General features: G+C 51.8%; 3 protein-coding genes across 3 annotated transcripts; all 3 read left to right on the top strand.

Annotated features, from left to right (window-relative positions):
- The first annotated feature begins 1065 nt into the window (after positions 1-1065).
- Positions 1066-4227, top strand: PV10_07253 (uncharacterized protein). Its single transcript, XM_016372135.1, has 4 exons — positions 1066-1562; positions 1963-2415; positions 2935-3045; positions 3110-4227. The coding sequence occupies exons 2-4, from the start codon at positions 2259-2261 to the stop codon at positions 3307-3309; spliced, it is 468 nt and encodes a 155-aa protein (XP_016221467.1). The 5' UTR covers positions 1066-1562; positions 1963-2258; the 3' UTR covers positions 3310-4227.
- Positions 4228-5096: 869 nt separating this feature from the next.
- PV10_07254 (uncharacterized protein) lies at positions 5097-7347 on the top strand. Its single transcript, XM_016372136.1, has one exon. The coding sequence runs from the start codon at positions 5273-5275 to the stop codon at positions 6944-6946; it is 1674 nt and encodes a 557-aa protein (XP_016221468.1). The 5' UTR covers positions 5097-5272; the 3' UTR covers positions 6947-7347.
- Positions 7348-11334: 3987 nt separating this feature from the next.
- Positions 11335-13244, top strand: PV10_07255 (uncharacterized protein; the record flags this gene model as incomplete). The annotated part of the gene is made up of 3 exons (XM_016372137.1): positions 11335-12361; positions 12422-12731; positions 12794-13244. The coding sequence occupies 3 exons, from the start codon at positions 11335-11337 to the stop codon at positions 13239-13241; spliced, it is 1785 nt and encodes a 594-aa protein (XP_016221469.1). The 3' UTR covers positions 13242-13244.
- Between the last annotated feature and the right edge of the window lie 68 nt (positions 13245-13312).

Here is a 13312-nt window from a genome sequence, read left to right on the forward strand (position 1 = left end):
TTACGTTAACATGTTCCCACGAAAGGAACAGCTGACGTCGAGGCATGCGTTGACTCTCGAGTTTGTGCAGGTGCGTGGTGTGAAATGTCTGCCTCGCCTGCGCCAATACCATTTCTCCCACTCCATCTCATCCAGTGGCAGTCAAACATGTTCGCTTCAGTCGAATTCAGAGTCTTGATTGGTGTTGATCCTCGCATCAATTTCCCTTCATGTGACCCGTGACTTCAGTATTGGTCTGTTGGGTCAGTAGTTGGTCCACATCGTGAGGAAATCAAATTTTGTATCCCAAGGTAAGTAGCTACTTGATTTCCCGATTTCCAGGACAGAAAAAACCAGATCACAGCCGGCTCAAGCTTTTTCAGTGTGAACCTCGGATGGCCAGCCCAGTTGATACATCAACTGTCACATACCTAGGCTTTGCATGAGGCGGTGAGGTGATCGGGGTTCACCGCGATTCCCGTTCTTGAAAGTCAAAGTCAGTAATGTCTTGCCTTGGTTTGGGCCGAGAGTATCCAACGTCGTCATGCAGGGCTAAGCATTGTCGGTGCGAGGATCACGAGGTTGCAAAGGAAGCGAGTTAGAGAGATGTTTGTTGTGAACAAGGAAGAACCACGACTGCCAACTGTTGGTGGCTTGCAGGTCCCAGTAACTTGGGACATGTGAGGCTGTGCAGGGATGTGACTGCTGCAACTGCTGAACCCGCTGCAGGCGAGGGAAGTGAGGCTGATAACAACAGTTCAGATGCGTGTTGTTTTCTTCGCCCACCAAGGACGGAGTAAGTCTGTATGCGTACTGAACAATTAGGTTACAGTATTGAGCCAAGGTGGGATTGCGTGTGACTGGTGTGCCAAAGGCGGCTACGGCTCGGCATTCACGTTAGAGGCGCTAGAGAGCCAAGTCGAAAATAGCGTTTTAGCTTGGCCAGGGCAACATACTGAGGGGGTCCAATGCCGCTACAAGGTCAGGTGTCGGATCCAGCCTCCTAATTTTTCACGGTACGACTTGAGAGCAATGCTTAAAGTAGCAAGTGACTAAGAGGTTCCCTCCCACCTTCTCCACCGTCGCCCCATTCTACCACTCATCTTTCTCCTCTCTTCTCTTCTCGCATCTGTTTCTCGCACTCACTGCACCCTGCACACTGCCAACTGCACAGCACTCTGCACTCTGCACACCGTTGGGCTGCCACAGTCCTAAATTGATACTCACTTTGCTGACTTACCTATCGGATTCGGTCGCCGTCGGTCCCCCATCTTCCGTTTCTTAGCTCCAGCTCACTTTGTGCAAGACATCAAGCTGCTACCTTGCGACCAACCAACCGTCCGCCGACACATCCATTCCATCGTCGCAGGCAAGCGTACCAGACCCGTAATCAAGCTCGTTACTTCCGCAACCACCTCCGCCGCCCACTCCCTCGCGACTGCCACTTGTACAGCTACAACCTCACACCCAATCAACAACTCGTGCGCGCATTAGTCGTCCGACTCAAAGCAAACCTTCTCACTCCTCTTGTTGGTCCCAAACGTCCAACCGACGCAGTCTCATCTCGTCTTGCATTGGTAAATGTATGTTGCTCTTAGTTGCATTCACCCCGTCCGCCTGCCGTCATCGCTGCCCGCAACACCCATACGCATACACCGGCACCCTACCATTCTTTGTGCGCCAAACTCCACCTCTCGCCCTCTCTTGACCACCGACCACTCTCTGGAAAGCGACACGCAGCCAGTCAACTGAGACGCCTGCTCCCGTCATCTCCATTTCCTGCAGCTGTCCGTCCCGACCCTCGTCCTCGCTCCGTCCCTGTACCTCTGATCGCTCCTGTCGACCCCTCGCCGCATCGCCGCATCGCGCCTCCATCAGCCACCACCCGTGCCAAATCGCCAAATCGCCATCATTCATGCTTCCTCCTGCTGCCATTCACTGTCATTGATCCCACCGCTCTTGTACTGACCCGGTCTCTCTTAGCCTGCCGAGTCCGCCTCACCGCGACCCTCGACCGCTTCATTCAGTGCCACCTCGACCGATCAGGGACCGACCCCTTGACCAGGGTGCATCTCTTGGGCACCAATTTGCGCGGCGTCACAGCTAGACCTATCCTCTGACCAGCGACACTTGCGTCGCTATCCACTGACGCAGCCCAGTGTCAGGCACCTAGGCACTGTACGTTGCCCTACCGGCCCCGTGTGTGTGACCACGTCACTGCCAGCCAAACATTTGCCCGCCCTGCAATCCGCCCGCTGCGGCTATCCTCGAACTACATCATGTCCCCCTCCCCACCCAAAGAGCCTGATGTCGAACAAAGTGCACAATCTGGCGAAGAACAGGAACAGATGGACCGCGACGCAGAAGGCGCACCAGGCACCGGCATTGGTGAATTTGAAGTCAAAGAGCAAGACAGATGGCTTCCCATTGCCAACGGTCAGTCCCTCCCTCTCCCTCCTCCGCCCCTTACAATCTCCTGTTGCTTCACAAACACCCTTTGCGACCGCCGCCCGCGTCCAACCAACGTGCAGTTTGTTTCTGATCACCGCGGTGGAATTTGATTTGTTCAACCCTTGCGTTACAACCATGCCACCTTGCCGCGCCTCGGCGAGGTTGCCGGGTCCATGTGCGAATCCGAGTGTGCGACGCTGCACCAGGATTTAGACCAGCCCGTTCTCATTCGTTGCCGTCCGCGGCTGCTTCTTCTCCTTCGTCAGCCATGACTTGCATCGCATCTCGCTTCTTCCCTGTCTGGCCTCGTCGCTGTCCACTCAGAAGCCTGCTCTCCACCACAACCCATTCGGTCCTTGGACGTCATGTCTTCAGACACGGTGCCCAGCAGCAGCAGCAGCTCTCGTCCACGACAACACCTTGCCCGCCCGCAGCCCACGTCTACGTCCACGTCCTCGTCTTTTGCTGCCACGTCTGATGCTAACATACGTAACTTTGCTCCAGTGGCCCGCATCATGAAAACCGCTCTTCCCGAAAACGCCAAAATCGCAAAGGAAGCCAAGGAATGCATGCAGGAATGTGTGAGCGAGTTCATCTCCTTCATCACCAGCGAAGGTACGTGGCGAGGCTGGCCCGTCGAGAAGAAGAGCGCCGGCGCCTGTTGACTAACGTTGCACAGCATCCGAAAAGTGCCAGCAGGAGAAGCGCAAGACGGTGAATGGCGAAGACATCTTGTTCGCCATGACCTCGCTCGGCTTCGAAAACTATGCGGAAGCGCTCAAGATCTACCTTTCCAAGTATCGCGAAGTGAGTTTGGACTTGTCCCCCTCCCCTCCCCTTCCGTCTCCTTTGTCATCTCGACGGGGATCATTATTCTGAACCATTGAACTGATTGGGATGAGACCCAATCCACAAGGGGCGAGAACCAGAACAGACCTACCAGCAGCGGCTACGGGGGCCCCGTCGGGGGCGGCCAGAGCAATGCCGGGGGAAGTGGCGGCGCCGCCTACGGGGCTGGCCAATCCGAGACATCCAACGACTTACTGAGCGGCGACCACGATGCCACCAGTGCATACGGATACCCCGGCGCCGTGGCCACGGGACACAACGGCATCTCGAGCGACAATTACTAGTTTGGCGCCACGTGTCGGAGACGGGCAAAACCGCAGTGGCGCAGCAAACCACCAGGGTGCGCTACTTGCCCCGTCCCAGAGCACGGTCGACGACGGCATTGTTGGGGTGGACGGGAGAAGAGGAAAGAGACGACGAAGAGGCGAGTTGTAGCGCATCGAGGGGCCCCAGCGCGGAAGAAATGTCAGGTCGGCTGTCGAGTGGATCAACGCCGTTGTAAATGAATACATGGGAGACTCGGGAACAAGACTGGGACGGATGGGAATGGCGGCTGTCTTAATACTGGAGAACGCGATCTGATGCATTCTGGAAAAGCAAGGGCTCATTGGCTAAGACGGGCAAGAGTAGGGCATGGTTCGCGCTGATGAACAGGAACTAGGGAGACAACTAACGTGTTGAGGTTGCTGTTAAGAGAGCCATTCGACTAAAATTGCAGCGAGTGTGGGGAGGAGATGGAGCCAACGCCAGCACGTGACTATAGCGAGCTGGGGATTTATGAGTAGGTAGTCAAAGATATACATGCAAGGTACTAGGAGCGGACAAGTGATAGTCGGGACTGGGACATGCGAGACCTGCTTCCAGACACCGGACATGAGGCAGGGGTAGATAGCATATCTGTGGCTGACAGCTGCATCAAATGGATACGACCAGTTCCAGACTTTGACATGCATACATTATGAGAACAAGAGCCGAAGATACTGTCTGGATGTGACAGGCTGGCCATGTTCGTATAACCAAGTTGATGAGTAGCGTAGAAGATACGTCGTGCTTATGGGATATGTCGTAGTCTAAGGTATTTAAAAAACGGAGACGGTGTGTGTCTGACATCTCGACTGGGCATGATGGCGGAAATTTCCCGAATGCGCGTTGAGGCCAAAATTAAAGTATGAGGGGGCGGAATACAATGAAGCAAGTACCTGGTACTGCATTTACGATCGTACAGTTAAAGGAAATACCATACAGCAACAGTCAAGTTCCAGTGTACCGTACCTATCTGCCTACCTCGACAGAGAGGTACCTGTACCACAGTACAGTACCTGACCTGGTCCGCCGGCGCGCGGCCATTCGCGTTCAGTCCCACCAATCAAAACTCTCAGACCCCGGGGTCACATGACACTTGTGCCTCGATAGCCGGCGATAGCCTCGTCTGTGCTTGAGTGAGCTGCCGTCGCAAAGCGAAATGAGTTTCAATTGGCCTTGAATTCTCCGACGTGCCATCATATGTGGGCTTTGCTTTGGTGGCAATCAAATGAGAATGTGTCTTTCAAAGTTTCTAAGTAGATTGATTGCATTACTGCAGTGTGGACATTGCAAGGGCGTGCCGCGTATCTACAAACAAATGCTTCTCGCCTGATATACCTATCGATGCTATCATTTACATAATCGCTCCAATCCGGGTTTATTTACTGAAAAGGTCTGCTTCATGTGAGGTCATTTTTGACGCCCTTTTCATCACAAGCCTCGAGTTAATCTTTGCCTTTGTGTAAAAAAAAACTCTTGATTCGTCTCCACGAGGCCCAGTATATAGGCCTCCACGGGTCTTGCCACCATTGCCTTATAGTGTGCATGTGATCCGTTTTGTTACTATATTCCATTCTACGGCCATTCCTCTCCCTTGTCTCATTTACATCGCTCTGCCATAGAGGTGTTGTTTATTTCGAATCAAGATTAACCCGACTAGCATCGTCTCATCATCGCTATCACTATCACCATGGCCCCCCATGCAGATGTTGAACCAGTCACCGACACATCCAGTGTAGTCGTTCCGGATCCAGTCCTGGTCAAGGGGGAGGTATCTCCCAGGTTCGGCATCGACGATGTCTTCCCCCTTCGTCAAAAAAACCCACCTCTATCCACCATTGTCGCTTCCTTTTCATCCGCCCACATGTTCAAGAGCAAGAACTCGGCGAACAGACCCGCGGCAAAACGATGGGATCATCGAATTTCCACAGAGAGTAAACTTCGTCAGGCCTCTTCTCTCAAAGGAGCAATGAAGTATTTCAACAAAGACACCATTTCGCTGTGTGGTGGACTGCCATCACCTGAGTATTTCCCATTCCATCAAGTCAGCGCAAAAACCCCTGTCGCTCCTCATTTTGCCCAGGACCAAGTATCTGAGGCTGCGACTTTCTCCTCGGGAAAATACGACACCAAGACCGACGATGCCATGTATGACCTGCATATTGCTCTCAATTATGGTCAATCTATGGGACCTGGTGCCTTGATGCGTTTTGTGACCGAGCACACCGAAATTGTCCATGACCCTCCTTACTCTGACTGGGACATCTGTATGACGGCCGGGAGTACATCCGCATTGGACATCTCACTACGCATGTTTGTCGAAAAGGGTCACTATGTCATCACTGAAGAATATAGCTTCAGTTCTGCCATCGAAACTATTCTGCCCATGGGCGCCAAGCTGCTGGGCATCAAGATGGATGCCGACGGTATGCTTCCAGACCACCTCGACGACCTCCTCTCCAACTGGGATCCACAAGAACGTCAAGCTCCAAAGCCTTTTGTCGTCTACACCGTTCCCACTGGCCAGAATCCCACTGCAAGCACTCAGTCGCTCCAAAGAAGAAAGGCTCTCTACGCCATTGCCGAAAAGCACGACCTGTTCATTCTTGAAGATGAACCCTACTATTTCCTCCAAATGGATCCTTACGTCCAAGGCCATGTCCACACCACGGCCAGACCATTCAAACCCGCCCCGGTCAAAGAATTTCTCCAAAATCTGACCCCTTCATACCTTAGCCTCGACACCTCAGGTCGTGTGCTCCGACTCGATTCATTCTCCAAAATCATCGCACCAGGCTCCCGCTGTGGCTGGGTTACGGGTTCCAGCCAGGTCATCGAAAGATTTCTACGCCACAGTGAAGTGAGCGCCCAGACCCCATCAGGCTTTGCCCTCGTCACATTGTACAACCTCTTGGAAGTGAACTGGGGACACAAAGGCTTCCTCGAATGGCTCATGTACATTCGAAGTGAATACACCCGACGCAGAGACGTCATTGTCAACGCTTGCGATCGCTATCTTCCGTCCCAGGTCGCCAGCTGGACTCCTCCAAAGGCCGGTATGTTTCACTGGATCAAACTGGATGTGACCAAACACCCCCTTTACACTGAAAAGGGTTTCACCGTCGACGAGATTCTCGATATTGAACATCGTGTCTTTGAAACCCTTGCCCACCAGGGAACTCTGTGTGCTAAGGGCTCATGGTTCAGAGCTCAGAGGAAGACTGACACCGAGCTGTTCATCCGCCTGACCTTTGCCGCCGCCTCTGAAGAGCAGATGATCCAGGCTGTGGAGAAGATTGGAGGTGGTTTGAGGGTTGAATTTGGGTTGCCAGCCCAGTCAGCTATGAATGGTCATGCCAAGTGAATGGTGTTTGTCTGGTGTGAGGGGCCCAAGGCGCCGTTTGTCTTTCTTTGAATGCCCTTGAATGCAGGGTCTGAACTGCTCTGAAGCGTGGGCCCGGCATGCTACATGGTTCAGGGGTCTAGCAACTGGAAGGACATTGTTTATCTTGCCGCTTATGTGTCATTCATGCATTTTCATGCATCGATACGATAATTCTTGGTTTATAGTCATTTTGTGGGTTCGCACGGCGCTGGGGGAGCATTGCATCACGGACACTAGAAGTGGTCGGGAGACTTATCGACAAGTTAGGCCTGTTCATTGAAATGTATATAGCAACATAGCAGTAAATTCTGTACTCAGAAAATACATACCTACTAGGTAGTACCTAGGTACCTAGGTACTGTACCTTATCCACATTCACATCTTTTGAAAAATCATGCCTTGACGACATTAAACCCCTTCCACCCATCCAAGGCATCTCTCGTGACTTGATTATAGGCATCCACACCATTCAAATACAACAACTGCTCTCTCGGCTTACCGGGGATATTATCACCCATATACCAACTCCTCGCTTCAGGATAAAGAGTCAATTTATTGACCTCCTGAATATCATTCCTCCACTTCTCAGCCGCCTCAAACTTTGCATCGATATACTTGATCTTCTGCTCTCGCATCGCACGGATCGCATCGGCGATCCAATCGATCTGAATCTCGATGATCGGAGGACCATTACTCAGACTTGTCGGTGCCTGAGGTGAATAGACCATGAACAAGTTCGGCAACTTGTCGATCGTCAAACCCAGATAGGTATATGTACCGGTCTTCCACTTCTGAGCCAGCGACTTGCCGTCAATATCGGTCAAACCCAAATCAATCAGGGAACCCGTTACTGAATCGTAACCGGTAGCCAGAATGATAATGTCGAAATCATATTCCCGATCGCCGAATTTAATCCCCGATTCCGTGAATTCCTCAATGGGCGTCTTATTCAAATCCACCACCGTGACATTGTCCCGATCGATCATCTCGTAATAATCCTGCTCCAGACTCGGTCTCTTGGTTCCAAACCAATGCCTCTGTTCCAACGGAGCCATAATCTCCTTCTTCACCGGATCTCGAATCCTGGCGCGTACTTTCTCCGCCCAAAACCGATAGAATTCACGGTTCGCGTCCTTATCCGTCAGGAATTCGCGGTAGTTGGAAATAAGAAACGAAAACCCGCCTCGTTGCCATAATTCTTCGAAATACGCGAGTCGTTCTGCCGGTGAAGCTTCGAAGAAGGTCTTGGTCGCGGGATTATAAGGAAATCCTGATCGGCAGTCTTTGGCGGATTGGAGCATTGATTGGTAGAAACCTTTGGCGTGTTCTTGTTCTTCTTTGCTCAGTTTGCGCTGGTGCATTGGGAGAGCGACGTTGGGTGTGCGCACGCATGCGAATAGTTGACAGTCTTTTCGGGCGAGGGTCTGGACGATTTGGACGCCGGTGGCGCCGGAGCCGATGACGCAGACTTTTTTGCCCGTCACGTCGAGGTCGTCCGGGTAGAGTGCGCTGTGGATTAGTTGGCCTTTGTAGTGGGATAGGTTCTTGAAGTCCGGGAAGTGCTTCTTATATGAACTGCCGGTGCAGGACACGAGATATTTGCATGTTGCTTCGCTGCCGTCTTCGGTCTGCACGTGCCATTTACCTTGGTCGGTGTTGTATTGGGCGGATGTGACGATGGTGTTGAAGACGGCGTCTTTGCTGAGGTTGAGGGTCTGGTCAATGTGTTTGAAGTATTTTCGTAGTTCCTCGTGTCCGGGGAAGCGTTCTGTGAAGGTCCAATTCTTGTAGACTTCGGGGATTGAGAGCGAGTAATATGGTGTTTCGCTATCGACCCGTGCGCCGGGATATCGGTTCCAGTACCAGGTTCCTCCAAAGTCGGCGCCGGCTTCGAACAGCTTGACGGAGAGACCTAGCTTGCGTAGCTGATGGAGTCCGTACATTCCGCCAAACCCTCCTCCGATGATCAAGATATCAACGTCGACATTTCGAGATTGACTCTCACCGTTCACTTGTTTGTGAGTTCCGTTGATGCCGTTGGCCGTCGAGTGGTTCGACGTGTTAAAGTCTTGTGTTCTGTTAGGCAAGGCCGCCATTTTGGCCAAGATGACGCCTGGATGGTGAACAAGACAAATTCTACTCAAGAAATTTGATCAAACCTTGTGTCTGAGTTCCATATGAATCGAGAACAACATGGCATCCAGGGGTGTGCTTTTACTTTGTACCCATGCCCATCTTCCGCTGGCCGTCACAGCCGGAGACGGCAATGCAATTAGCCTAGGCAGCTTGCGTGATTCATCACTTTTCTCACTTGTCAACACAGTGAAAGGTTCGGTCACGTAGCCAAATTATACGAGTCAGGGTCGCCAGCGGGGTTAGATACCTCGGGTCAAGTCCCCTCGTTCCTCTCCGCTCGTGCGGTCCATTGGGTCTAGCCGAAAGAACCATGACAGCAGCTTTGTGGGAGCCGAGGCGTTGCATACCTTTACAAGGTTTTATCTTACCTAACATTGGGATAAAATTTGGACCCTAGGTTAGGATGGGTTGGGATAGGATCAAGTTGGGACAGATGCGTTGCTGGTTAGAGAGACAAAGCTGGGGCGCACACGCCCTCTCTTTTATGTAAGCACAACAAGCTGCGAGGCTGAGAACGCATAGCACCGATATGACAACTGCAGTACTAGGCGCTAAGTACTCTGTAGGTACTTATCAGGTACCCCATATCCATCAAATCACCACCAACCGGTCTTGGATTAGCTGCAAAAGGCCTGAGGGGGCAACCCTAAAGGCCAGATGCCCTGGGCCCTTGGGTTTCCACAGGTCGCCCAATAGTAACGGCCGCTCCACCCATCGGATTGCTGTCTTCGATTCTCGAAAGAAATAGAGCCAAGGTTTAAAAGAAAAGCTCATAGAAATTGAAAAAAGTTAATCTCACGGGATCGTAGATAATGATGTTTCATTTCGGACCATCGACCATTGGCACGATAATTGATTGTCTGTGTTGTACTTATTAGTCGTCTCTACTCACTCCTATATTCGCCTACAGTGATTGTCGATTTAGCGTATCAAAGGCGCCCGTCCAATTTATCACTCAGGTTGGGAAAATCCATGCGAGGCTAGGGCTGATCTGATAGGCGTGTTCTGGACAGGTTTGGGGGTATTTCGTCCACGCTTCGCCCTGTGCTCACTGTACATCCAATCCAATACATGAATCCCAATGTCAATCCGATAAGCGAGTCGCGTGGCCATTTATGTACTTGCTGAAGATACAGGCTGGCTGGCTGGCCACTATTGGCAACAGGCAACTCTTCGCACTTGGCCCCTGCTGTTGCGCTGGACAGCACAGGACTCCCTAAGTCCGCCAAAGTTCCATCTTCCTTGGCGAGTCTGATGTGGCTGAGCCTATCATGAAGCCAGCTGGTGCCGGGGGACGACTAAACCCTGACATGGCTGCTCCAGAACTGTCTGGCCGCTGCCGATCCAATTGTCATGGCCAAACGTAATCGCTCCATCACCATCTCGTGGTGTGGTGCCACGACGGTCTCAGGGAAAAGAATGACCATGTAAAACGGCTGAGGATAGCTATGTTATATTATGTGGGCATGCTGAGATGATTAGAGGCTCGGCTTCAACATAATCAAATATGATGCGATGAGCATATCAATTTACAAGGTCGACAAGGAATCTCGCATCGATGCCCTGATGGTACGAGCCAGTTGCTCGACGTACAATTTGATAAGGGGAGCCGCCAGCCTCCGCAGAAACCGCTGCTGGATGACGCCTAATCAGCAACGAGGCCCTTAGAGAGTTATGGCATAGTAAGCACTGTCCGGGGTAGCTTTTGGTGTAGCTCCGTACAGCCAAACAAAGCAAGTTCAGCCTCAAGAGCCGACTCGTCGGACTGCTAGTGTGTTGTGTCGCCGCTCTCCGATATGCGACTTGGTACGCAGGGTCAGAAGAAGCAATTCAACCATTGACCTTGCCGAACACTATCAGTGGAGTGGGGATGCCAAAAGCCTTCTATCCCATCCCCCAGAGCTATCGTCTTAAATCTGGTCGTATTAGGGCAAGCGGAAGCCGCCTTTCGTCTTGGCTGTGACCCGTTGTGTCCAATCGTATCCAGTATGATCCTCCACCACACTGATGGCCCTTATCATACTGCTTGAATTGTCTTTGGATCACCATCTACGGAGTATGATCGTGATCTAGCCAGGCGTGTCGCTTTCGTACCATGAGATCACTTATTAAGGACCCTGAGTTCCCTCATCTGTCGAGCTGGAATATCCTCCTCGTCGACTCAGCTCAGTCTATTGACACAGTCAGTCTACTCGACTTCGACTTGCTCTGAATCCCAACCTGCCGCCGCCATGGGTTTCAATTTCAACGAGAAAATTCACAATGCCAATGTGGCAATCGCCAAATCCTTCGTCGGACGGCGATTCCATTTGGAAGGGTCGGGCCACCGTCGCGAACGAAAGGGATCATTCTTCTTTACAGAAATCCGTGCTGGTCTAGCCACCTTTTTCGCAATGGCATATATTATTTCGGTCAACGCCACCATCGTCTCTGATTCTGGTGGAACTTGCGTCTGTCCGCCTGACAGCCCCGATCTCTGCCTTTCCGACTCCGATTACATGCTCTGCGTCGCCGAAGTCAAGCGCGATTTGGTTACCGCTACCGCCGCAATTGCTGCTCTCACCACTTTCTGCATGGGTCTCTTCGCAAATATGCCTATTGCTCTGGCTCCGGGTATGGGTCTTAACGCTTACTTCGCATACACTGTCGTCGGCTTCCACGGATCAGGCTTGGTGCCCTATCAAGTTGCAGTCACCGCCGTTTTCGTCGAAGGTTGGGTCTTCGTTGCTCTCACAATCTTTGGTTTGCGACAATGGTTGGCTCGTGCTATTCCCAAGTCCATCAAACTCGCTACCGGTGTGGGTATTGGCCTGTATCTGACCTTGATCGGTTTGACTTATAGCGCTGGTATTGGTGCCGTCACCGGAGCCACTGCTGTTCCCCTCGAGCTGGCTGGCTGCAAACCTGAATTCAGAGACGAATCGGGTATCTGCCCCCCTGGCGAACGAATGCGCAACCCTACCATGTGGCTTGGTATCTTCTGCGGTGGTTTCATCACCGTCTTCTTGATGATGTTCCGTGTCAAGGGTGCCATCATCTTTGGTATCTTGCTCGTTAGTATCATCTCCTGGCCCCGTGGAACTCCGGTTTCCTACTTCACATATACTCCCCTTGGAGACGACAATTTCGACTTTTTCAAGCAAGTCGTCACATTCCATCCCATCGGACGGGTTTTGGCCGTTCAGGAGTGGAATGTTTCCGAGTATGGTGGTCAATTTGGCCTTGCCTTTATCACCTTCCTCTACGTCGATATCTTGGGTGAGTCATCATTCAGTTTTCTTCCCGCCCGTTCCTCCATATACTAATTTCATGCCATAGATTGCACGGGTACACTATACTCCATGGCTCGATTTGCTGGCGCCATCGATGAAAGGACTCAAGATTTCGAAGGTTCTGCTGTGGCCTACATGGTTGATGCAATTGGTGTCTCCATCGGTTCACTTTTCGGCACGCCTCCAGTCACCGCATTCATCGAATCTGGTGCTGGTATTTCCGAAGGTGGCAAGACCGGAATCACTGCCATGGTCAGCGGCCTCTGCTTTTTCATCGCCATCTTCTTCGCTCCTATCTTCGCCTCAATTCCTCCCTATGCCACTGGTACCACCTTGATCATTGTTGGATCTCTGATGTAAGTTCTGCCAACCACTCACTCTCCTTCAGACCTTCTCAGGCTAATAATTATTCCAACAGGGCCAAATCTGCGGCAGACATTAACTGGCGTTACATGGGAGATGCCATCCCGGCCTTCCTTACCATTACCATCATGCCCTTCACATACTCGATCGCCTACGGCCTGATTGCCGGCATCGTCTCTTACATTGTCATCAACACCGGAATCTGGCTAATTGAACTTGCTACCGGCGGCCGACTCAAACCTGCCGACAAGGAAGAAAAGGACTTCTGGACTTACAAGATCGAAGGTGGTATCTTGCCTGGATGGCTCACCAGAGCTGCCAAGGGCAAGAAGGACTTCTGGAGACCCTACGAAGATGTCGAGCACAACACCGGCCCCATTGGAACCCACCTTGATGGACAAGAAGCTAAGAACGATTTTGACAAGGGCCCAGAGACCCCAGCTACTGTCATCAAGGACCGAGAGGATTCGTCTTCCGACGGAGAGAAGGCCAAGCCAAACTAGGATGCTATCAATGGTAATACTGTGTCAAACGAACATCCGGTCGGATTTTGGCAAAATAGCTCTAATTGACA

Source organism: Exophiala mesophila (genome assembly GCF_000836275.1).
Source record: "Exophiala mesophila strain CBS 40295 unplaced genomic scaffold supercont1.5, whole genome shotgun sequence".
Classification (NCBI taxonomy): domain Eukaryota; kingdom Fungi; phylum Ascomycota; class Eurotiomycetes; order Chaetothyriales; family Herpotrichiellaceae; genus Exophiala; species Exophiala mesophila.